At 43.0% G+C, this 25,850-nt stretch overlaps 2 protein-coding genes across 2 annotated transcripts; both read right to left on the minus strand.

The window, feature by feature from the left end:
- Positions 1-5,926: 5,926 nt before the first annotated feature.
- LOC112562731 (opine dehydrogenase-like) lies at positions 5,927-9,152 on the minus strand. The gene is given in 7 exon segments (XM_025236179.1): positions 5,927-6,238; positions 6,431-6,635; positions 6,863-6,892; positions 6,894-7,104; positions 7,281-7,558; positions 7,876-8,098; positions 8,984-9,152. Coding segments are annotated over 6 exon segments (1,212 nt in total). The 5' UTR covers positions 8,077-8,098; positions 8,984-9,152; the 3' UTR covers positions 5,927-5,951.
- A 4,045-nt stretch (positions 9,153-13,197) lies between these two features.
- LOC112562729 (smoothened homolog) lies at positions 13,198-24,767 on the minus strand. The gene is given in 17 exon segments (XM_025236178.1): positions 13,198-13,335; positions 13,463-13,821; positions 14,405-14,545; positions 14,958-15,094; positions 15,657-15,805; positions 15,808-15,847; positions 16,314-16,422; positions 16,557-16,649; positions 16,860-16,983; positions 17,570-17,789; positions 18,528-18,552; positions 18,555-18,705; positions 19,304-19,516; positions 21,037-21,184; positions 21,515-21,543; positions 21,545-22,513; positions 24,174-24,767. Coding segments are annotated over 15 exon segments (2,229 nt in total). The 5' UTR covers positions 21,881-22,513; positions 24,174-24,767; the 3' UTR covers positions 13,198-13,335; positions 13,463-13,507.
- Positions 24,768-25,850: the final 1,083 nt, after the last annotated feature.

Here is a 25,850-nt window from a genome sequence, read left to right on the forward strand (position 1 = left end):
TACTCTGGTAAACACACAAACAGCTGAGTGTGATGTCACTTGTTGTCACAGAGAAAGAAGTGCTGGGGTGGCACCGCTCCTGCCACCTGTCTAAGACTGTTGTGAGTGCCCCACGGTGCAGGGCATGTGCCCCAGTTGTTTCACAGCCGCTATCACCAACAGCAAAGTGCGTCAAAGACTGGAAAAAAACAAAATTTAGAGATAGAAGCAAGGAACTTTGTTGTTGTTTTCAAGTGTCTTTGTCTCTTGTGTTGTTTTATTTTTTTTTTATTTTATTTTGTTTTAGTCAGGTCATTCACACAAAGAGATGTCAGCTGACCACAAACATTTGTAAGTTCTGTGAGTCGTTCATACGCACTACCCGACTTCTCTCTTTCTCGGACGGTCCGGTGGAGCAACGGTTAGCACCTGTCACCTGTACAGTGAGGGCTGGCTGTCCTGGGTTCAACTCTCGTCTCGGGCACGTTGTTCTTTCTCTGCATGTGATGTGTGCTCACAGGGCTGGCTGTCTGGCCGTGATATAGTCTTAGTTGCTGGCTCGGCGTAAAACACCCTTCCCCCCCCAACACACAGACAACAACACAACACACTCATCAACACTCAACGATAGACAATAGCAAAAAAAAAAAAATCATTTGCTTCTTTCCAGTAAGAATACTATTAACCAATGGCCGCCCGTACTCCGGATAGTTTCATACCCTTAGTGTAGTCTAAGGAAAGCTTGCAGATTCTTGTGTAAGTAACCCACTCCACCCCACAGCCCTCCATCACTAAAGATGTTAAAACAAATGTCACTATCAGTTGTCATCAGCGGGTCTAAAAGCATTTTAAAAGCCTGACAAAGTAAAGTCCTTCTAGCTTCCATCAGATTACAGCTTGTGGTGCTGAAGGAAGCATGAAGATCGAAGTACAATAACATTCAGACTTAGAGTTTTTGAAAAAAATAACCCAAAATTTTATAAGATCCAGGGTATACGGTACAAAACTTGTGATAAAGGCAGATTTAGTTTTTGAGAATTACATCTTGAATGATGAGTGGCTAGAAAGGAAAGTTGGTGATTGTAGAAATAAAACACACAATATATATATAGCTTGTTCACTCTCTAGTTCCATTTCTCGTTCATTTTTTCTTTGCCTTATCCTTTTCCATCTTATTTCGACCTTCGTCTTCTTTCTATCTTTGTTTCTATTTTTTCTGTAGATCTCTTTCACTTTTTCTTATTCCCTCTACTTTTTCTCTCTTTTACTCACTAGAACAAACGACTGCCACTGAACCACAAAAAGATTACTACACGCGCGCGCTGCACACAGACACACAGAGGCTGAGAGAGGAGAAGAAGAAGAAGGAGGAGGAGAAACCCTGTACTCACAGCAGGGTGTAAGCCCAACTGTCTCATCACAATTGTTGCACACGACCAACATACCTACTTCTCTGCTTACAGTGCTCGCACATTGTAACCGCCATACAAACATGTAAATAGGACAGACTACCGCCACTTGTGCTCCCCACATTGTGGAGGGGAGGAGGGTGATGTGAGGACGAGGTAAAAACATGACAAGTGCAAAACCGACTGTTACGACAGCAAACAATAAAGTAAACAAGCACAACAAGTGGGTAAAGGGTTCAGTGTCCACATACCAACCCTGGGTGTAACACTACTCCTTCAGCCTGCCACCACTTGAAGTGGTTCGTCGTCAGGAGTCAAGTTCATCTGCCTGTTAGTCATCTCAGCTTGTTATTAGCCCGCTGACCTGTCGTCTGTGATGGTAGTACACTGAAGTGAGGTTTTATGTGACAGATACGGCCCCGTAGTACCACTGCATCCGCATCTTCTCTCCCCTCACCATCACCACCACCACCACCACCATCACCACCATCACCACCACATCTTTACCTCCAGCCTACCCATCGCCTACAGTCATCAGTGATCCATGCGAGTAATGTGTTGCTGCCTGCAGTGATGCAGGTGAGGGTTCCCCCCGAGGTCGTCAAGTCTTTTATCTGACATCACAGAAGTCTTGCGACGCCAGGTGGCGCAGCTGGTTACACGACGGTGTAAGGATCACGCGCCGGAGATGATGGAGTGTGTGCACGTGCATTTTCTCCCGAGCTCGTGCGTGCTAGTCTGAGTGGCAGTTCTTATTGAGTTCGATTGCGTGAAAGTAGAGTAAATGGTTTCTCAGCAAAACATCGATGTGTGACAGAACGGGTGACGAACAGGACGAAATAGAAAAAAAAAAAAAGGAAGGGGAGCGAGAAGTTCCAAGTCACAAAATTGCAGCTATGGTGTACCAGTAATTGTATTTGCCTGGTGGAGGACTCTGGCCAGCTTTCCATTGTCTTTGACGAGGAGGTGACCATACCAGGCGGCGAGGATGATCTCAACAAGAGACCCCAGAGCACCCGACTAATTCTTTAAGATCAAGAAAGACCTAATGAGACACCACGAATTTCAAATATACTCGGTTGCAAAAATGTCATGTATTACATGAAAGAAATAAAGAGAGTTGATATCACTACAAACGATGCAAAGTGACATAAACGAGATTATGCACCTGCTTGGTTGATGACACTTCACGTCAGCTCCATGATTAACGAACTGGTTTTAAGTCAACCCTACAAAAGTCGTCAACTGTCTGCCACAAGGAATGTCCTGTGGTAAATACTTAAGTTTATTGCCAAACATCCTGAGAATATCATGGCCTCAGTTCACCGCCTACCTTGGTTCGCGGACAAAGTACACATAAAACTGTTTACTGGCTATTTCGCAGAAGTAGAACAGTTTTTTCTTTTGGGTGATGGGAGAAAGACTGGAAAATGTGAGCATGGATCAGAACAGAACTAAAAATCTTGAAAGACTGAGTCAGTCAAAAGTATAATCTGAGCAGCCGACTTCCACTTGTGACAAATAACATAAGAACTCATTTCCAAGATATCACCAACGGCTGATGTGGAAGTTAAAATGGAAATAAAAATTGAGCTTAATGTCGGGTCCGATATAAGACTATACATTCAGCTCACTCCAAATGAACTTTCTATCATGAAAATCGGTATTTCAATTCCGGTCTTTGTCACCGAGATGATTTCTATCGTGTGGGTCAGTCAATGGCGAGTCAATAAATAAACAAACACATAAGTAGCGGACGCCTGAAACTGGGAAGGGAGAGCATCTCGCAACTTCATTCCACATTAGTTTTCTTCCTTGATCTCTGCTGGTCCCCGCACACGGCAATGTATTGTATTAAAATTTAGTGTTTTATAATCTTAACAACTGCTGTTAAGGTGTCAACTATCTAGGACGTGGAGGGGACTGATTTCAGTGACAGAAAGAAAGTATAGCAAGTACCTGGCGGTTGTATTATCGGTAGTAATGGCGGTCTAACATCGTAAGACCATTAAAACACAACACTCGTGGGACTTCTCAAGGGATTGACAAAGGCTGAGTAGAGACTATGTTGCGGCTATGTTATTGTTATTGACTAATAATAGTAGGTATGTAAGACAGTGTGTATTTACTGCATCCGTCATTATTACTTATTACTTCTCATTGTAGCATCTGGAATCATCTCTGATAGGAAAGTAAGAGTACCTAGTATAGAGCCATGAGGTGTAATGGGAATGTTCTGAGATGTGGAGTGACGCCTGTGTGAACTAATAAGTAATATTTCTTTTCTTAACATGTATTTTTCTTTGATTATTTCTTATATTCTTTGTTGATCGTGTATCCGATTCGTTTCAGTGTACATCTATCTGCCGCTTCCCTTGCATGTGTAAAAAAGGTTTAGTCAGTTTAGCTCAAAATGGTTGTCAACAGCCTTCCCTATACGTAAATTAAAGTCAGTCATAAATATTTAATATTAAGTATCTTTGACGATAGTCGCAATTCTCCTGTCAAGTGTTACATAAATGTGTAAATCATACTCAGCCGATTTTGTAATAGTTGCAAATCATGCCATAAGGTCTTATATATTATAACTGCCCTACATTTAGACAATATTTCGAACAGATAAATACTTCACTTGCTGACATGTCAAGGTGTTCATAAATCTGTTAACCTGTGTGATCGTAGCCCTGTCTCACCCACCCACAATTTTTTTTTTCTCTTTCTTTTGTTAGCAGCCAATAGCGAGAGGAATTTCTCTCTCTCTCTCTCTCTTTCTTAAATCTTTCGTATTTGTTTTCAAGGCCTAATTCTTTAGAATTAGAAATCAAATTAAGATTTGAAATTTAGGAAAAAAATGGTTTTTAAACCGAAACATAAACACCGGCCCCGGGAAACTGATTGTAGTTCGTGGTAACCCTGATGTTATGGCAGATTTTTAAACAAGGTGTGATTGACTGTTTGAAGACTGGGCAAAGTTAGCAGACAGCGAAATATTTGAAGTATATCGTTCCTTCAAGATGAAAAGTTATTTATCAGTTATAAGTATAAACAATTCTATTGTGCCGTAATTAAGTCATGCAAAATGAAACATTAATATTAGGTCAGTAACAATATTTATTTATGATGCCATGTTTCGGCGAGAAAATTAAATCTGCTGATGCCTATGGTCTAATTATAGAGTGTCATTATGATGGTAATTTGTTGTTGTTGCTGTTGTTGTTGTTGTTTATCGTAAATTTTTTTACTCCCAGATTAAATTCATCTGCACTCAACGTACTCACGTATGTTATTTCATTGTCTTCGTCATGCTATGTTTCATTCAAGCCATCCGGAGCAAGATGAGGTGAATATAGAAGTTGTTACAGGACAGCGATGTTCTTCTCGGCCAGGAACTGTCAGATGCGTTGGGAGCATGCTCATTGTCGTCATGCAACAACCACGATTTGTTCTGACTCAACTCTCGTCTCTTCTCGCGCACAGAACAAAGTAAACGCCGCAGAATCCCTTTAGAGACTTGCTGATTGACCATGATATTATGTTAGATGGTAAAACAGTCTACTTATCCCTCTTTTACCCATAGTTCCACCTCGTACGTGCTCGAACAAAAATAAAAGGAAATCAGTCATGCATGACATGAGACATACAGACTGGTTGACTCGTGCTGCTGACGTAGACAGTTGATGTAAATTTTTATAAAACCTTTCATGTCTATGTGACAGCAGGTTTTTTTTTAATTTTTTGACACACACACACACGTGTCCAACGCCATTTGTTGAAACTACTGGCCTACATTTACAGGTTACAATAAAACCTAATCTACACACCACCACACACGACTGGATCCTGAAGTAAGGGTGAGAGGAGTTCAATAGATATGACTTTTATCTGAAACATCTAAGCCTCAGTTCTCCAGTAAATTCTAATTTAAAACCCTACTGTGATTTAAGATGATAAGTGGACATCATCGGGGTCCTTATCGATCTATGGTAGAAAAAAAGACAAAACGATGAAAAGGACTAGGTAATGATCCCGTTATCTGATTGTAGTCATCACTGCTGGGAACACTCGTGGATCCAGATAAGACCACGAGGCAAGAAATGACCCAATGGCTAAAGTAAGCAATCAGACCTGACATCAGTTGACACGTGATTAAATAGTCGACAGATGTAGACAGTCAATGTTCTGGTGAGTGTCCTCAGTGTATGTTGGCTACAGGACAGACAAATCGCTGCTTCGTTCTTGATTTCCTTTTATTCTGAGGGATTTTTAAATAAAAACACTTTCTGACTGCGATTATTTTCATTGTCTGTCAGCCGCTTAATGTACATGTCATTGTAGATAGAATATACAACTGGACTATGTAGACATTTTCATGGCTACGTCAAGGGAGATGACAGTAAATATCATAAATGTGTTTTTTAAGGATAACAACAATTATTTATAAATAAGCATTTTTCAAGTAGAGTATTTTCTCTTTTTTTAGCATTCAGTTATCCTTCTTTAAATCTTTCTAGCACTCAGTATAGGTTATGAATGCTGTTCATTATTTAACATCTACTTGATGCATTAAAGCTCAGCAAGAAGTTCATTTAGGGTCAAATATCCGAAAGCTTGAGGCGATCTTGTAAGATAAATATCCTTGCCCTTCAGCTGCGACCCGACTATCAAGTCCAGGCCCATCTGTTGCTGGCACCACTTCAACACCCGGTCACTTACAGGGGTGGACACCCCGGCCAGTTCCGCGATTCCCTTCAGGACAGCCAGACCGAAGGGTACATCTTCTTGTAGGTATCGATGATTGAAGTCCGGCATCCATCGTCCTGGTGCGATTTCTATCATTGGATCGAGGAGGCCTGCACAGCAAGGAAACAAATGAACAGTGAAAATTAAAGTGCGAGAGGATACCGCAGGGTACGTGTGCTTTACTCCAACCCAGTAATCTAAAATCAAACACGACTTTGTGATGTGAAGAAGGAATGTCTGCCCCCTCAGTTCGATGATCGACTCCCCTATTTTAAGCTGCCATGTCTGACAGAGTACAATACCGTCGTAGGCAGAGTTGGTGGCCATGGCCATGTGTAGGGACGTGGGATCCTTGATTGTGTGGTTGTAAGATCTGATGATCCACGGCTCCAGATGTTCCACGTTCTCCAGCTTCACATCCGGTCGTATCCTTGAAATGGCGTGCGCTGTGGCCATGACCTCGTCGCTGATGGCAACCAGTTCTGACGCCCCTTCCTTCGTCAGCCCCTGTTAGCCCCGTCCGAGCCAGACAGAGACAGAGCAGTAAGGAAATTATTGGAGAAATACCCCTAGTTTTCACTTAAGGGAGGTAACTCCATTTGGAGAAATTTTAACTATATAATTCCTTCTTCTGCAATAAGTATAATACGAACCACAGCTTCAACATATATCCCAATATATAGATCATATGTGCAGAAGAAGCTCAAAGACCTTTCTTACAAGCAATGGCGTACCTGATAAAAGAGCGGCCGTTCGGTGAGTGGCTTCACCGTGCCAATCCTTGTACTTGGCGTGCATCATGACTGGGTGCACATAGGCCTTGGTCATGAGGTTCGTCTCCAGGAAGTTGCTCGCCAGTCGTAGCTGAGGTTTGCCACCGAGCAGCGACTGCAGCGTGGCGACTGGATCAAACGAGAGAGTGGTGTCCCCCTTGACAATGGAGCCTAAGAGGGCATCCTTGGTTCCCAGATGTCGACCTTTAAAAAAAATTAACAATCCAGTAGTAGGACCTTGCATCATACATAATGCTGCTGCTGCTGCTGCTGCTGCTGCTGCTGATGATGATGATGATGATGATGATGATGATGATGATGATGATGATGACGACGACGACGACGACGCCATTCTAGCAGCACCAGGGCAGATTGTCTTACCTTCTTGCCGAATTCTGCGATGCGGGTGGCCCACGGCAGCGACTCGTATGACAGAATGGTGCAGTGGCCCGCTTTCTCTTGCAAGACACTGAGACACTGCAGTTCGAATCCCGGCTGTCCTGGCAATCCGATGATGACGGCTCCTCGCTTGACATGAGGCTTGATCGCAGTGAGGTACTGGTGGTGAGTGAAGGCCGGCACCACAATGATGATGACATCAGCCACAGGGACAGCCTCGCTTGCATCCGCGGTGACATGGAAAGGTCTTACTCTGATCTTTGTGCAAATGGAACTCAGCTTAATGTTATTCCTCTTTTTTTTTTTTGTTTCTTTAACTTCAACAATCACTCTAGAGAAAAGGTAGTAGCCTTATTGCAATATTATTGTTTCAATACTGACAAGACCATTTTGTTCACGAAACACACACAAAAAGCAAAAAAACAAAAAAAAACAAAAACAAAAACAATAAAAAAAAAACATTACTCATAATGATGGGTTGTGTATGTGAATTGTACCCGGAATAAAATTTGCAGATAGCGCGAGGTTCTGGCTCAAGGAACTCTGAACCTACTCTGTCTATGCATGCTTCTCACCTGGTCGTTCCCACCCTCGGGCTTCTTGATACTGATAACAAAGCCATCGTCTGCCATCATCTTCCGCCACCTTGACGCTTCGTCTTGATACAGGGTCAGAACACGTGACTCGAACTGCGCATGCGCAGCGGCTAGTCCTGCCAGTGCGTGCGCCCCGTTTCCGCCTCCACATATACACACCTTCAGTCGTCCATCGGCCATGTCAGCCTGACTGTCGCAGTTCCTGTTAAAACACAAACCACCTTTATAGTAAGGGAGAGGTACCACGGAGATAATTGTATGTTGTCTTGGAAAATAGAGTGGCCCACGCTTCCTAAATACAGTTTTAAAAACTTTGTTCATCATCACATCAGCTTTAGTTGTGCACGTGCGGACCCAGTGAAAAACAGATTTCATTAGTCAAGTGAGAGCGGCGACCTTCAGAGAGAACACCCGATGGGATCCGGGTGGAGGTTAGTCAGGTAGGCCTTTTGATGTGTAGTGGTATCATTTTATCTTCACTTTACACTCTGTTTACTTGTGAGGGGTGTGTGTAGGGTGTGTTGACCTCGCTGACCCCAGCATGCTCGAGACGTCTATAAATTAATGAGCCAGGACGTGAAACGTGCGCAGGCTGTGTGTACATCGTGTTTAATGTCTTGTGTAGCAGCGGGTAGCCTCACCATCGCCTAGGTCTGTCGCTGTGCAATATCACATCCCACACGAGTATCAACAAAAAGTTGTTGTCTTTTTTCTGTTCTGACTGCACGTACACAAACTTTTGGTAACAAAATGACAACAATTGCAATTTTGTCTCTTATTATTCTCTTCCTTCTATCCCTGCTGTAATAGACTACACAGTTTATCATGCATATGTTTTCTATTTTTGAGCCAGGCCATTGTGATTTAAAAAGCAAAGCATTTTCCTTATTCTCGTAACCTCATAATAAAGATTTTATGGTCTGTGTGTTGGGAATGGAAGGATGTGTGTGTGTTTATGCGCATTCGCGGATGCAGCGAAAAGCGTAGATGGGGAGGTGGGAAGTGGAGGAAGGAGGGATAGGAAGACGGAAGCGAGCGTGTAAAGCTGACTTTGAAATAATTAACACGTTTAGTGCAGTTCACTTACAAGCAACAACACGCCCACTTGTTTACTCCTGTCTTACACTTGATGAAGGAGGTCGTCCCTGTAGAGATAATGGTGGAGAGTCTACGCCAAAAGGGACAGCACTCGCTGGAACTGACATCACAAATATAAATAGAATAACAACAACAAAGTTATTTGTAGAACACATATTCCCGTGTGGATACAGCTGAACTAAAAGCCGACAGTCACTGAACCAATACATTATCTGTTACCCGGGGGGAAAGCATCTTACCTTTGACAAGTGCGGAGACCCAGGGTCTAGTCAGGGTGCCAGGCTGCGGGATGAACTTAGGCCAGCATCCGGAGGCCAACGTTTATGGTTCGTTTTTATTCACGAAGGCAAGAGTTGTGTGCGGGCATCGTTGCACAATTGTGTTCATTGTACAGAGCTTGCTGCAACGGCGGTGCACGTCCTCTGGTGGAGGTCACGTGAGGACAAGAGCGCGAGATGAAACGTGACCTGAGCGAGACGTGACAAGGGAGTCATTAAAATATCTGATACACTGAAGTAGAGAACCTCGACGAGTAAAGCAAAGAATAATGCGGCACATCCAGTACACTACTTGTAATAAGTGTAGTTGCCACTGGCCGATGAAAGGTGGTGTTCCCGATGGCGCTCATCCTCAACCTCATCCTCCTTCACATCATCCATCTTGACGGCTTCGCGGAGACTGCACGTGCTTTGGATTCAGTGTCTTTTCTGACTTCCAGTCTGACATTCCTTGGAGGAGGGGAGTAATAGATGGAGAATACAGATACTAGGCAATTTGAATGGGAAATGAAACACAGAGAGGAGGGGAGAGGAGATAATCGGACAATACAGCGACTGGGGCATCAACGAGAAAGGAGAAATAGCCCTGGGGAAAGAAATAGGACATGCAGACACTGAGACAAATAAATAGGACACAAATACCATTGTAGCATGCAGAATCAGCCTTGTAAAACATGTTCTCTCTCTCTCAGTCTAATGCAACTCAGCTTATTTACTATGATAAAAAATAAACATTAATTCATTTCTCATTGTCAATAAAATATAATGTACAATACCCAAAAACATTTCATGTAAAGGTGTTGTGTGGAAATGTTTTATTCTTGTCATTGTCTAGTAACATGATCCACTCCACGCTAATTAAACACAGACTGGCCTCAGCTGTAATTCACTCTCAGTAAAAGGAGATAACAGAGGATCATGTACAATTTTTTGATGGTAGGGGCTGGGAGAGGGCTATATATATATCTTTCTCTCTCATACCATTTAAAGACTTAACTGTAGGTCACTACTTACTTCATTTCAACAGAAGCACCGGTCTGTCTGAACATAGACACTAATTAACAAGTTAATAAAGTGTGTCATTGGTCTGAGTGAACGTGTGAAGAAGTGCCATATATTGTTAAACAATTTGTTTTAAGCGTATGTGTTCATACAAAAGCTTAATTTGTAAACATTTGGGTGCATGAAATTATGTTCATATGTATTGTCTTCTGGTTGTTTATCTCTTTTGTTGGTTAACCTTGCTGATCAGCACGCAAAAGACTTGTAACCTTCTTTGCTGTACATGATTTTGTTAAGAAATGTTAAAGAACAAATGGTGATGTCTACACGCGTGACTGCCCGTGAGCTGATAACAGAAATCAGTGAAAACAGAAGTGAAGCCAGATACAACCAAACCACTGACTAGTCAGAGGACACCCGGCCCAAAATGCCGGGTACTGTCTGCAAGGTTTACACCATAAGACAACCCCTTTCAGAGGTACAACAGCTATTTTCTGTTCATTGAGACAGCTTCAACAACGTGTATTCTAATCATACAGACAACAAACAGCTGACAGAAAACAAAATTGTTATATTTTATTTTTTTCTGAGAAATTATGACAAACCTGCGTCGTTGCAATAGCAACCGCGTTCAGTCACTGGCGGTTATAGGACCAACAGTAAACATCATACAACTGTGACACATGATGACAACAAAGGAGACAAGTGAGACAATGACACAACTCTGAGACGGGTGATGACAGTTTGTACAGCTTTGGTCAGGCTTTTCACTCTTAACAGTCAAATAGTACCTAAAGCTTATCCAGTTAAGGCACAATGGAACCAGACATGGCGTGTAAAGTCTATTATGTAAGTAGCTTCTCCAGGTTACATCAAGGATCCAGTTGTTACTGATGTGAGACCAGAAACGATTGAAAAGAGAGAAAATCTCGAAATGGGGTAAAAATCGTAAAAGGAGAATATCTGTACACGAAGCGGGTGCGAACACAATTTTTTTTTGTAAATAAAATAAGTCACACCTCTAAGAAATAATTGAGAATATTAACCACAAGTATATGGTAATAATTATCAGACAAAAGCAAACGCTGACAATCTATTCATTAAAAAGCAGCAAGGAGGCTCGACATTTAAGAACTGACCGCGGTGGGTTTTATTTTTTAATGACCGGGTTTACCTCGCTTAGAAGGTTCTATTCTGAATTAAATAAATTGTACATTAGCTAGGCACTGCCCTCAGAAAATCGAAATTCTCCTTCGGTTTACAAAACTTGTTATCCTGGGATGTTGCAAAAGTATTCTAGTTGTTATGGCAACGCCTCAGTAATTAACATGCGCACTAAGAGCTCATAATTGTTATAGTTCAGGTCAATCCACTTGTGCTTTTAAAACTGAACTAGCAAGTAATGAACGCAGTAATCTAATAAGAAGGCCACACTGAAGTAAATAAATGAAACTTTTTTTTCTTGATCAAATTGCAGATTAGAACACTACATTTTTTCCTTTTGACTTGGATTAGCAAAAAAATAAAAAATAAAATAAAATAAACATAAAAAACAAAACAAACAAAAATGTTGAAATATGAAATATGTTGAAAAGTCCACCAAATAAACAAGTGTAAAATCTGTTATAGTCCTCTGTTCTGCTTCAAGAATTAAAACAAAATGTTAAGAGTATAACATTTAAGACCACCTCCCACCATTCTGACTCTCATCTTCCTGTATGCAGCAAGTTTTGTTACCTCCATAAGTTTACTAAGGGGTAGATTAGCATTTTACCAGTCAGTAATAAATAATGGGGACCACAACACATTATGCACAGCGTTCCATGGATGGAAATTTTAAGGGAAAATATTAGTCCTCCAATGTAATAGGAATCAAAACTATACATATACACATGAGATACTTTGATGTTGTCTGAAAAAATAAGAATAAAAATATATCCAGGTCATTTTTATGATTACCCTGTCTCATTCCTGTTCGCTGCACGCGTTGCCAGGATACTTCTTTCACTTTCGAGTCTGTGAAATGTTTAAAAACAATTTTAAGTGCGGAGGTCGCCCATGAAATCCTCATAAAAACAGCAACTGGATTTCAAGTCGCTATTTCAAGCATCACTCCTGTCAGCTCAGTTTTATAGGAAAGTTTACAGTTTAGTTTTCCTCTCAAGTTCTTGGAATAATGTTTGCTTTATCTACACAACAACCATTGCACCTGTCCATCTCTGTTTGTGCTTCCTTCGTTCCGCCACACTTCTATCACTTGTTTTTCAAAATCTATTTTAATTATATTTCACCAGCATGTTGGTTTTACTACAGTACGATTCTGCACCACTAGCCTGCGGGTGATTGGCTTTTCACAAAAGAATTTCCAGTGCCAGCGAAAACTACTGTCACGTGATTTTCTCGGATTCCATGTCGGCAGTCTCCGCCCCAGAGTCCTCCAGTTCCGACGAGTTCAGATCCTCAACGGACTGGTCGTGCAGCGGCACCGGCTTTCGAAACTCCGACCTGGTCTTGATCTTCTCCAGAGGGATGATCTCCGTTGTCGTCTGCTGTTGTGTCTCCACCGTGACCTCTGACCTACGGCTTGTGGAAGCCGTCAGCACGCGGCGCCGCTCTGCATCCGGGGTGCTGGTGGCCCCAGGCAGCCCCGCGCCCGGCGCTGAAGATGGAGAAGTCGGTGGCCGGCATGGCAGCGGCGGCGGCGGCGGTGCCGCTACCAGCAGGAAGGCCGCGGGCGGGTATCCGTAGGCCGAGGGCTGCCAGAACGGGTAGGTCACCTGCGGGTGCGAGAGGTACATTCCAGGGTACAGGAGCTGCAGGTTGGAGTAGTCGTACCCGGGGTACACCCCCATGTACGGCACGTGGCTGAACTGGTGGTGGTGATGGTGCGCCTGCCGCGGCACGGCGAACTGTGAGAAGGACGACGCACGGCTGCTGCTGCTGCGTTTGACGGGCTCCAGGCGCGGGATCTTCCTGCGGCTGCTGCGGTGTGCTGCAGCACCTGCCGCCACGTCAGAGATGCTGCCGGCAGCCAGAGCCCACGCCGGCACGTGCTCCATACCTGCGAAAAAAAAAGGTCGAATTTCAAGAACTGTTTCGCTCAAGCGTTCATTAAGTTCTTTTCAGCCGTACAGGTGCATAAACGAGTGTACCACCCGGGATATAGGCAGATTTGAAGCAACTCTTACCTGGAAGTGACGACATCGATCCGGTAATCCCATAATTCTGTTGGTTCAGGTGCATCTTGATGCCCTGAGCAGACGCTTTGCTGAGGACGGAGGTGTCGGACCCTCGACGAAGTCCTTGGGCAGAGGGCGTGCCAGGCCGAGCCCAGTGCCGGACAGTACGGGCCCCATGATGGGTTGGATGGCATTCCTCTTCTTCCTCCTCTTCCTTCTCCGCCGACGTCGTTTGGTCCAACCGACCACCGAGCCGCCGCCGTTGTTGGAGGAGTTCTCTCTTTCGATGAAGACGAACTGGCCATCGCCGCCATGGTCGAACTGCATGGAGTTCTCGGACAATCGTCGAGACATCACAGAGGCAATGTCTGGAAAAGAGAAACGAAGGTAAAAAGTCTGGCATAGAAGTAAATGGAAATGAGCGCCGTCATCGCTGTTAATCATCATCAACAACCAGGGTGAGGTTTAACAAGGGATCAGTTTCACAGCAGAAACATTCTCGTAATTTTTTCTTTCTTCTCTGATTTTTCAGAACCATCACTCCCTGGACCATTACAAATTTCCTAAAGCAAAATACTGCTACACGATGGCAAGTAATCCAGCCTCGTGTCTGAATGCATTTCTTTGGCAAGTTTGATATGAAAATATGTCACGTGATGTAACATACTACTTGCCATGTTAGCGTGTTATTGTGTTGTAACATCTTTATGCTTTGAGGGATCATGAACACCACAGACTAAAGGTCTTCCTTTCGCTAAATAAATTTTGAGCAAACTGCTGAAATTTCTTTTTCTTCAGAGTCCACAGGGCACATGAACGTCAATAATTAGCTAAAAATCCCTTAATTAGTTAAAGAGAGTCTAGCTTTAAAGCACTCCCTTAAGTTCTTTAACTTCTGTAACCCAGAATTTGCTTAAAAACTTTGTTAATTATCTCATGAAAGCGTCCTACCGGAATCTGAATAGCGCCTGAAGGTTCCCGCTGTCGGGTGCATTAACCCTCCACGACGGCGAACCAGGCGTGGGATGTTGTGGGCAAAGTTGGACATGTTGGACATGTTGGAGGTGACGCTGTGGAGATCGAACTTCATACCTGAAAACACCCCCGTCACCATCATCCTGACATCAAACAGCTGATTTAGGAAGGGGGAGGTAACAAACTCTTCTATAAAATCTGTTGCAAGTGTACTTTAATGCAACATCCTCGAGAGGAGAACTAGGTTTACTATTATTGCCCCTGTCTTGAAACAAGTACCAAGCGACTCGTTGGATCTTGGTGGCAAGGATAAGGGTAGGGGATTGAGTGGGGGGAAACTCAAAAGACTCAATCGGTTCAGTTAATTAATTATCCTCTGCGCCGTGGTCACCGCCGTCAAGTGTCCCAGAAATCTGTGGTCAGTCCCGCAGCGTCCTGCCTGTCTAAACAGTCTTTATAGTAGGACTATATCTTGAGTGTCCCAGGCAACCTGCTGCCGGCCACCCAAGAATACCCTGATTGAACTCACCCAGGGGGTCATCGTGGGTGCTGTGGAAGCTCATGGACAGCCGCCCGTCGCTGAGGTCACGTCGCCTCCGAAATGCTTGGGCGATCATGCGATGCCGTCGCAGCTGTACCGGCTTGTTTGATGGCTTGCGAAACACCCTGTACACACACACATACACACCTTTAGTCAGTCAGGCTATGCCCATTATACATTGCCTTCACACCCATTTCTATATGTACGTTTGGCTGAATACTGGCACACGATGGTGGACTGACGGGAGTTGGTTGAGGAGAGACGTGGGTTGGCAGCACATCCGGGACTTAAAGAAAGTACGCCTATCTTTTGCCTTTTTGTTGTATAATGTTGCTTTTATGCAAATTATACTAATTAAGACATATTTTTGAACATGTTATACTTTAATATTTGAGTATTTTATATTTTCCTACTTGTAACAGACAGACTTGTGTCTCTACTTTTTTTTTAATTAACAGCAGTTGATGACTTAGTCTCATTTAATTTGTATTTTGCACCAAAAGTAGTATTTTTACTGACACTCGATTGGGCACAACAAATATCTTAGTAGGCCTCCGAACAAACACACACTCTCTCTCTCTCACACACACTGTCTCTCTCTCACACACACTCTTTACCACACACACACACAAGGAAATTCTCAATATTGACTGCGCTCTCTCGTGGCTAAAGGTCAAAGCTACTTACTTCCGGAGAAAGCGCTCCCATGCGGACAGCGATGCTTTTGTCCAAGACCAGGAGCTCATGACTATCCCGGATCCAAAGAATGCAAAGATGTTGATCTCCATGGCAACCAGACTGGGGCGATTCTCTAACGAACAGGATTTTGGGGCGTTGGGTTCCCAGTGGCGCTGGATATCGTTATGTTTGTCTGGCAGCTGGACAAGAAATGACGAAGACAATCATTAGAATAATTTTACTAGTAATTCTTCCCATTAGCCACTCTGCAATTTCTTGTAAAACTTTCAGGAATAAAACCGTTTCTGCAGCAGAATTCGTAATGTAGGGGACTGTACTCGTTATTGTAACTCGCAGTCGTTGCTATTTGTTATTATTTTAACATGCCTTTACATTCAAATAAATTTAAAAACCACCAAAATGTTTTTGTGTCTGATGTTGAATGTCCACTACTACACCCAAATGTACCAAAGTATATCTTGACTGCGAATACTTAAACACGTCCATCTAACCGCCAGACTTAATAGCAGTGAATAAAGGTAATGGTATGTTGCATGAAAAATCTGTATATCTTGTTGTGAAGTTTATTGCAAGGATGTAAAAATAGTTGGCCTTTTTCTGCTCTGACTGTGCTATCTTTTATCGTTAGCATGAACTGTTACTCACGTGATATAATCCTTAAAACTGCTTTGCCAGATGTATTCACAGACGAAGATGTAGATGTGGACGGAAAAAGTGAAGATTCCAAAAATAAGAGAAAGAGCGGAAAATATACCTGGAAAAAAAAACCAAAACAAAACAAACATGTTATAAATGAATCTAAATTTGCAAATTAATCAGCAAGTACCATCGTTGTGCATGAAGCTGTATACATCAGGGGACTGAACCCTGACGCTCCTATTCACTTACCCAGTCTAAAGATTGTCTCCCGTATTTTAGCGGTAGCCTTTTCACCGACAAAAGCTGGCGTGTCTTGTTTGATTTTGATGAGCGTGGATAAACCTGTTTAAATACAAAGAAGATATGAAGTTTTTATTAAAGGTTACAAGCGTAGGTATCCGTAGATAAGTGGGTGAGTAGATGTGTATGAATCACAGACAAAGAACAGTTTTACAGCTACATGCCAGCAGGGACATTCTTTATCTCGTCTCCAGCCAAGAATAACAAGGGTTGAAGGGAAAGGGGTGGAGGTGGAAGAAACAGACGACTTACCTTTGATGAGGTAGAACAGCCCACCTACTAGGACACAGCCGACAGGCACGAGCACAAACCCTGCACGTGCGGTGTGATTGCGGAAGCCGACAAAGCAGATGCCACTCAGAGAGTCCCCATCAATCTGCAAGTGCGACAGGACAGCTTCAAACGACAGATGGACAAACAAAGGAAAAATGCTGTACTTAAATACAGACACTATGCTTTGCAACACGAACCAAAAAAAAAAGTTATTATTTGTATGTCTCTAACACCAAAGAAAAAAAGGCAGTTAGTAATTTGTGCCAGGCAAAGCCAAATTAAAAGTCAAATTGAATTACAAATGAAATTTTGTTTAAAGCTGCTAGCAGTTGTTCATTTTATGTATATGATGTTGATTATTTAGTTATTCATTTGGAAGGAGAAAAGACAGATTGATCAATCATTTTAAATCCCGACTTTACTAAATGCCACAGTGAACTTTTGGGCTTGGAACACATTAGGAAGTGTTGCCCAGTAGGAAGTCAACCTCTTGGACGTTCTAAGATCTCAACCTCTTTCCAAATCGCAGGTGAGCAAGTGCGATGCTCAAGACTTGTTCTTCCCAAAGCATTTCGCTGATTTTGTGGAATTAGTGCAAGTTATGTATGAAAAATGTAATCACATCATTGTAAAATTAATTCCCTCTCGGGTTAGACTTTAACAATGCTGTAAATGAGGAAAGCAGTTACCTCGGAGATGGCCAGGCACACGATAGTCAGCACCAGAGGCAGAGACCAGCTGACCAGGTGGAAGTAGGCCGTCTTGGAGGCCAGGTCATCGCGGGGCGTGCCCAGCGCCCGGAAGGTCAGGTGCCATGCGTAGCAGAGCATGACGAACCACAGCAGCCCCGCCATCATGAAGTAGTAGATGACCACAAACACCGTGGCGCAGGCGGCTGTCTCTCCCGACCTGCATCAGAGGAAAGAAATAAGGAAGACGGTTAAAGGGAGATGTCAGACTGGACGACAGTCAACAAGATCAGAAGTTAGGTCGATGTCAGAAAGCGACTGTCTGGGGGAATATCACTAGAATGACAGAAAGAAAAAAAAGTGCTAGAAGACGCAGAAAGAAAGAGGGGAAGACAAAAGACAAGACAGAGGGACTGGAAGACAATCAAAAGGAAAAGAGAGAGAGTTAGAAGGGGAAGGAAGACGGTCCACAAAGAGCGTGTCAAAAAAAAACAAACAAACATTTATTCAACATTCCAAAGGCAAAGACACAGAAATGTGGAGGAAGTGTTACAGAGGTAAGGCAACTGAAGCGATTGGGTTGTGAGTTCCTGGGCCAGCATGGCAACATGCAGACCTCACACGATGAAGCGCACTTCGATAACCTGAGCGCAGATTGAGGCAGCCGCCTGACCTTTCCCCATGTCACGTGACGCCCACCCGCGCTGAAGCTCGTCTAAAGGGGAGAAGAAAAGCTGTGCCAGACCACACGGCTACGTCGTCAAGGCAACGATAAGTGGCAGGGCATTGACTGTGTCCTTGACAATGCTTCCTTTTCATTTTAAATTTACATTTAAAAACAACCCCTTGGATTATTTGCATAATTAAAAGTAATCGTAAACAGACAGAAAGAAGAAGAAAGCAGCAAAAGTCATGTCAGTGCGGTGCAAGCAAGTTTCACAAACAAAACGATGAATACCCTAGTTGCGGTTCCTTCGTTCTTGAGTGCCATCACGCCGACACACGATGTCCTCACGAGCCGTGCCGGTGAACTGCGCCATCCACCCGACACTACCCAGCAAGAAGCAGATGTTAATAAAGAACAGGATGAGGGCTGGGTAGCGGTTGGCGTTTTGCCAGTCTATCATGAAGGTCAGCTGTGGAAAGGAGGAAACAGAAAGATTACTCCTAGCAGCGGACACGAGGATATGAACATACTTCATCCTTCTTTTCTTCTTTGTGCATTAGTAGCTATGGGCTAGTCCTGTTCACATAGTAATGTGAAGGAGTGTTCACGACAGTGTAATATTTTTCAAAAACATTTACTCTTGAATAACATGTAACTGATTTGGATGAGTATAATTAATGTTATTCCTTTCCATGACAGTATAATCTCAGTGCATGATAGTTTAACAAACCCAAACAATTTAAGCATAAAATTTCATATTCAAACAGAAAACTATTTATTCTCAAAATGTAAATAATTGAACTTTTTAAAAGTCGTTTATTGTTTTTAAATAACGTTTATGTATTAAGATGGTGTTTAGGTGGTTAAAGAGACTAATGTAGACTAAGTAGATGTCTGTCAAAGAAAGTGCTCATTTCCATTTGCTCACTGGGTGGTCTCGTCATAGATGTAAATTGGTTTCATGCATGTGATAGCTTAGGTCAAGGGTGAGCTTCACCAAGGTCTATTCTCACTCAGACATACGCATGGCGGTCAGAAACTAAAGGTGAAGCCAGTAAACCACTCACCACTGTGAACAGTGTGGACACGACGCACAGCGACCCCAGGACGGCCACCAACACGTGCACTTGTTCATGTTCCGACTCAGTGAACAGAGGGTTCTGGCACTGCACCCCACACCCATCCAGCCCCTCCCACCAGCTGGCAGAGTTGTCGGTCCGTACGAGGGGGCGCTTGCATTCTGCAGTCGTGTTGAACTTGACCTGGTCGTAGGTCAACGGCTGCAACAGGAGATGGGGAGAGTTTAGTGAGCAGTGATCAGCGTTTGGGGAGACAACATTGCAAATACATTCAGGAAATAATATTAGGAGAGAAAAGATGAGGCAGAAAACAAGATAAGATGACATCCAAGCGAAGATAGATGTCATTCTGCAAATCCCTTAAAATGACAGTCAATAGAAAGATGCGGAATCACAAAGTTAGTATCCATCATCAATCCCATGATGCCATTTCTTTTATTACACAGGGAGCAGGATTGTAAGAACTTGGCTCCAATGCAGTCGTCTCTGTAAGCAGTCAACTATGTCCTCTTTCGCAAGGCACCAGTAAAACAGAAAAAAAAAAAAACCTTTCAAACACCCGAATAAAATGAAGAGTCATGAAATTCCACCCGCCAAATGAAACTACCCGTTCAATAAAGTCGAACAAAGAACATTCAGAGGTGCGAGTTTTCTTTAGGATCGAATCCTGTTGGAGACAAAGTGCCTAGGAATCAATTCCGCACGAAAGCTGCCGGGAGAGATGACAATGAAACTTTGTGACTTTCGAACTATATTTCCATACTGCGGTAGGTATTCCTGTGAGACTGTTAAACTTTGCTGGGAGACGATTTTTTTTAAAGTTTCAAATACAGACTATTTTGATTTTCGTTTCACAACTCATAAACAGAAAGCGGCAATTAAACAGAGAAATTAATAAAAAGGAATAAAATCCTACTAGATGAAAGCTATATAATGATAAGTCGCACAGAAAGACACAGGTTTAAAACGACAGTGGCGACCATATTTGAAAAGTTTACAAAAATATAGCGATTGTGGGAAGCAACAGTTCCAGGGTGTAGTTAAAAAAAACAGTCAACAAGTAATCCAAAATTCTACTATAGAGCAACTGAACATAAATGTAGTTTAAAGACAGCTCAGCAAGAAGGTTCGACCCCAAACCAGTGGTTTCTTGTTACCTTTGCAGACAACTTTGCCAAACATAGTCAAACATTCGAAGACTATTTGTACAATTTGAAAACAGCAGGATATAATACCCTGCCGACTGGTTGAAACTGAGTTTGGTGACGATGTTTTCCTCCCGGGTAGCACAGTTTGCTGTTAAACCTTTACACCTTGTTACACCCGTTACACCTCATTACATCCGGTGGGTGGCCCTCTCTTTGTTTATTCGAGAGAGAGCTATTATGTTGTTATAAGATCTTGTCAAAGAAACGGAAACTCGAGCAAAGAAACGGGTACTGGGATAAAGAAACGGGTACTAAAGAGGTAGAATGGAAAGACATGAACAAAGACGCCTTTCGTGTTCGTGTGAGCAGAGAGGGGAGGGTCTGGTATGTAGGTCGGTAGGTAATGTGAGTACAAGAATTAGACATGCAATCACAGTTTACCTTTAAACATACAAACGAACAAATAAACTGAAGGAAAAAAAAAAACAGAAAAAGTTTCTCATACGGCATGTCTCCACGAATGTTGCCACCTTCACGTAAGAATATATAATATAGTCAAAGAAAAGCACCTACACTACAATTTCTCTTGAAATAAGGCTGCGAACATCGCAAGAAGAAAGGCCACGCCTCGTTGAACTGCTCCACAACGCTGCATGGGTCCCGCACCTTCTCGCACACCTCTTGACTCGGGTACTCCACCCGACCGGTGCTGTTGTCACATCTGATCCACATTCAAAACAGTACAGCACGTAATATATCGTTGTAAATTCTTTGAACTTTATACACAAATCGCAATAAAATAACAGATATGGGTACAGTAGTGGTTGCAGTAATGGTATACAGGTTGCACGTCTCCTCACAATTGATAGAGATGATGAATTATAAAATAAAATTTTTGTGCTTTATGCCATATGAGGATGGAACTATTTAGCATGAAATACACAGACTGCTATAAACTAACTTCATTTTTCTAAAGAGGCACCTTAAGAGAGAGTGGATTTATGCAAATATGAGGCATAATTGATGGAATCCATCTGATTATTTTCCTTACTTTGGGAGGTACATGGAGCACAGGAAAGGCTTGCACCACCGCCCAGCACTGCGGGATGTTCCTCAGCCCCTCCCACAACGCCAGGTGAGTCTTGATGTCCACCAACGTGCTGGAGTCGTTGGTCCACAACAGGGCGGTGTGGGTGAAGGGCAGGGTGGTGCCGAAGCACCTGGGCGGACTGGTTACCGTCGCAGACATCAGGACACACGACACGTTGTCAAGAGTACAAGAATAAGAAGTCTGCGCATGTGCGACCATAGGGTTGGTGTTGAGGCAGAGGGGCACCAACAACGTGAAGGCCAACGCCAACAGGGCGCTCCTGGCCGTTGGTGGCTGATGAATCATCGCAGAGATGAGCAGGTGCATCGTTGTCCTTCAAGGAACCTTTCTGCTTTCTTCAGGTGCTCATACTCTAAGCCATTGTAAAGGATCTTCAAAGATGAACTGAAGACGATCAGCCGACATGCGGACACACAATTGTTGGCGATGAACAACACACAGAATCCAGAGATTTTGCGACGATCCTCCTATGTAAATAATGTTATTCTGGACTGGTGTAGAATGCAGTCATGACAGATGGGACTGCAAGACAGTGCTGGTCATCACCGAGGTCAAGAAATAAATCCATGTCTTGTCTTTGATTGTTCGAGATGGGCTGTTCCACAATAAAACTAGAAGGTTCATTTCATAAACGGGATTATGGGGTTGTGGTCGGAAGATGAGGGGCTGGGGATAGACACACCAAGGTAAACTTGTGAACTCTGGAATAAATCATGTGGGTGGATTTCTCAACTGTACCATCAGCCCATGATGTGACTGGGGTTGAAAGGTCTCGTTGCCACAGATGAACTCCAAAATCACTTAGCTACGTCACACATAGTCGATTACTGATTGGTTGACTCCACATGCTTTGCTCTTGTCGTTACAAAGCTGACTGTGTAACTGCACTGATGATAAATCATGGTCGGAAGAACACTTCAAGATCTTATTCCTTTGCACCTACATCATAAAAAAATAAGAAACAAAATTACTAGAGATAAAATGAATAAGGATTGAAATAGTATTGTTAAAGTAAATCAACATAATGAAAATAAACTTAATTCGTCGAGGCTGTTACACATCAGGAAAGGATAAATGCAAATAAATTTAGAGAGGGTTGGAAATGGTAAGACCAGGACTGAGCCAATATGACCGGACTAAAGACTAAATTTACTAAATATATTGAGAATGTATAAATACATAAATTCATAAGCTGATTTCATGCGGAGAATATGACTACCTGATACTAATTTCCCATCACTTAGTCACTGGTAAACTGTATGAGTCCCATTTAAACACTTTTTCAGAAAACGAATACTCATCACTGAACAAAACATTAATACAACATACTACATTGGGTACTTTATAAGTTACAATATATATAAAATATTCTCAATTCAATTAAACTAAAGTAGGAACATGCTTAAATTACAACTGTCTACTTTTGCTTTTTATAAACACAGGTCATGAACATTGTGTTTGAATTTTCCTTGTACACCTGTATCGTGGATCACATCTATGAATTAAACACTCAGCAAGACCCCTTCCCATATAAAAACGAGGAATTAATGAATAAAAAGTCTCGAACGCGACAATTTCACCTTTGAGTGAAATTTCCCAAAGGTCAACTATATAGGTATATGTAGCTTCAGTCGGTAGCAGGATGAATCAGTACAGTCGTTGGCCCTCCTTCACATCACAATGGATAAAAAACTCTGCACACCAAGACGACTTGCAGGTGACTGAGCTGGCTGCAAGAGAAACCTGAGTACAGTGTGTCGCTGGCTTTTCTTCAGACCGCCAAAGGAAGGAAACGTTAGGGGCGAAGGTGGTGGAGGGTGGGGAAGGGGAGTGAAATGTGCCTGCCTAATGTCAACCCCTGATTCAAAACACAGGTGTGTATGCATCTCATCCCAGGGATTCCCACCACCCGGGTGGGCGAGATGACAGTGGAGGACCTAGTGGCAGTGTTTGGGGGGAGCAAGGAAAGGTGGGGGAGAGGTAGAGGAGGAAGCCTTGGCAATGAAATGAAGGCGACCTAGACACAAAGAAAGCCCGTGGAGCGTGCTATAAATAGCTCCTCCTCCACCCATCCAATCTCTGCCGCCTGAGGGAGTGAAAGAACGCGACCTGCGTTACTTGAAGCCAAAGGGATGCCGGGAATGAAAAGTGTGTACCCGAGAGGAATGTACTGTGCTCACGTTAGAGGCAGGTACTAGTACGCTACGCACGCAGTGACCCCACAAGACGATGATGTATGATGCCAGTGCTGATCATACACACAAACTTTTAATTTAAACGCACGCATTACCGCAATAATGAAAGTTTACCCTAAATTATATGAAGATTGCACTTTATAAAAAAACAATTAATGCAAGTATTGTTTACAAAATGTAAAATATCCTTGTCTCTTCACTAAAATGCTCTGCCTATCGGCTAAATGAAACTCATTGTGTGTTTGTGGTGTTGTTTGTGTGCACATCTAAGTACGAGTCGTTCTCGTGGCTAGGCTAGACGCAGCATGTATCAGAAATGCGAGGTGAAAGGTCAAGGATAAAGTTTGGGATTGGCAGTGGAGCCAACAGCTGAAACCTGCTGCACTGCAACTTTAACTGCTCACCTTTTTTTTTTTTCCAGTCTTGTTGATGGTTAATGTCGCTCGAATGTTTCCGGATCAGAGGAACATCAACATCAATGCACTCGACAAACTTCTATTCACTCGGTCGCTGTCTATTCAAGTAGTAATGAAGGATCGTAAGTAATCCAGTGTAAACGTCGGGCATCCTCCTGGCACACACATACACATTTCTTGTCTGAACGTGTTTCAGGTGGCAGATAAAATGACCAGAGAAGCAGATAAGGTTCATCTCAGATCCAAACCAGTATTAGTCTTCTCTCATACCCTCATACGTTGATATAGCCCTAGTTGCTGGCACGGCATTAAACACAAATAAACAAACTCTCATACCCACGTGACTCACTTGAGCTTCAGATAAAAAAAAAAAACATCTCCCAACCGCCTTCCTACCCCAGGTAATCAGTACACGCGACACTTCGCCGATTGAGCGAACAATGGAAACGAATGTTAAAAGAGTTAGCTCCCCTTGCTGTACCCAGTGATGACAGCCACACTACCCCTCTTACTTGTCTCCCCTCCCCCTACACACGCACGTACACACACAGGGGTCTGAACACGCCGGCTGCACCACCTGATTCTCATTTACATTCACACGAAGTCGTAAAGAAAGTTTAAAATCTCTGCTTGCTTACTCTTGGCATGGATGCTACCTTCATCCAGAGTGTGCTCCAGCCGTGTCGCTGGCGATCAACACACTGGCTTCATCCACAGTCTCGAAGGAGCGTGTGAAGCAGCATCCTGTTGGAAACAGTCGTCCGACCAGCTGTAGCTTCGTTGGCTTACTCGTCGGTAGAGGTGGTCGCTGGAGAGAGAGGTACAGAGTGAGAGACCACGCTACACACGAGGCGTGTGTGTGCACACATCGAGGGTCGCCTTGCGATTCACGCCAGCCTCGGATTTGAATGTGTGGATGTCTCACACCGCCCAATCCCAGTGCACGCCCCATCCACCTCCCTCCCTGGCCTGGCGAGAAAGGGAGATCCGTTTCTTCCCCCTTCCTGCCTCCCTGAAGGATCAGCATTCCGGTATCGGCCACTCTCCGCCGCAGCACGTCGTTCGCTGGCAGGTCATGGGTCACGCTAAGCAAGGGTCGCGAGTTATAGCTCAGTCGCTTGCTCTCGTCTATGCGTTTCTAGAGAAATATTACTAGTTTGTATTAAATTTTGATGTTCGGTAAATTATTGTCTAGATAAAAGTAAAAGTAAAATCCCGACAGTTGTTCGATTATTCATTAAATATATAGTTTCTTACATATAGCTTTTTCTTTGTGTTCAAGGTTCAATATTTTTCCTCGTAAAAGATTTTGTTTCGCTTCGATCTTTCATTATATGGATATAGTCTTTTGTGTTACGTTATATTATTCTGTTATATAAAAAGCGATGTTTACTTCCCCAAAACATTCCCTCCTTCTCCATACACACTCCCAGTCAGACTAAGGGAGGCAAACCTAAACAGACGAATATCCAACACGAGTTACTTCCCATGGATTCTTCTGCGAGCGTGCAGAACGAGACAAATTTGCTCCTGAAGATCACAAATATAATTATGCTTACCATTTTGAACATCTAATTTTTTTTTTTTTTGCAGTTCTTGTTTATGAGTTTTATTAATTTTTTAATTTGTTATTATTTTATTAATTTTATTTAATTCGTCACAGAC

This window comes from Pomacea canaliculata, linkage group LG4 (assembly GCF_003073045.1).
Source record: "Pomacea canaliculata isolate SZHN2017 linkage group LG4, ASM307304v1, whole genome shotgun sequence".
NCBI classification, from domain to species: Eukaryota; Metazoa; Mollusca; class Gastropoda; order Architaenioglossa; family Ampullariidae; genus Pomacea; species Pomacea canaliculata.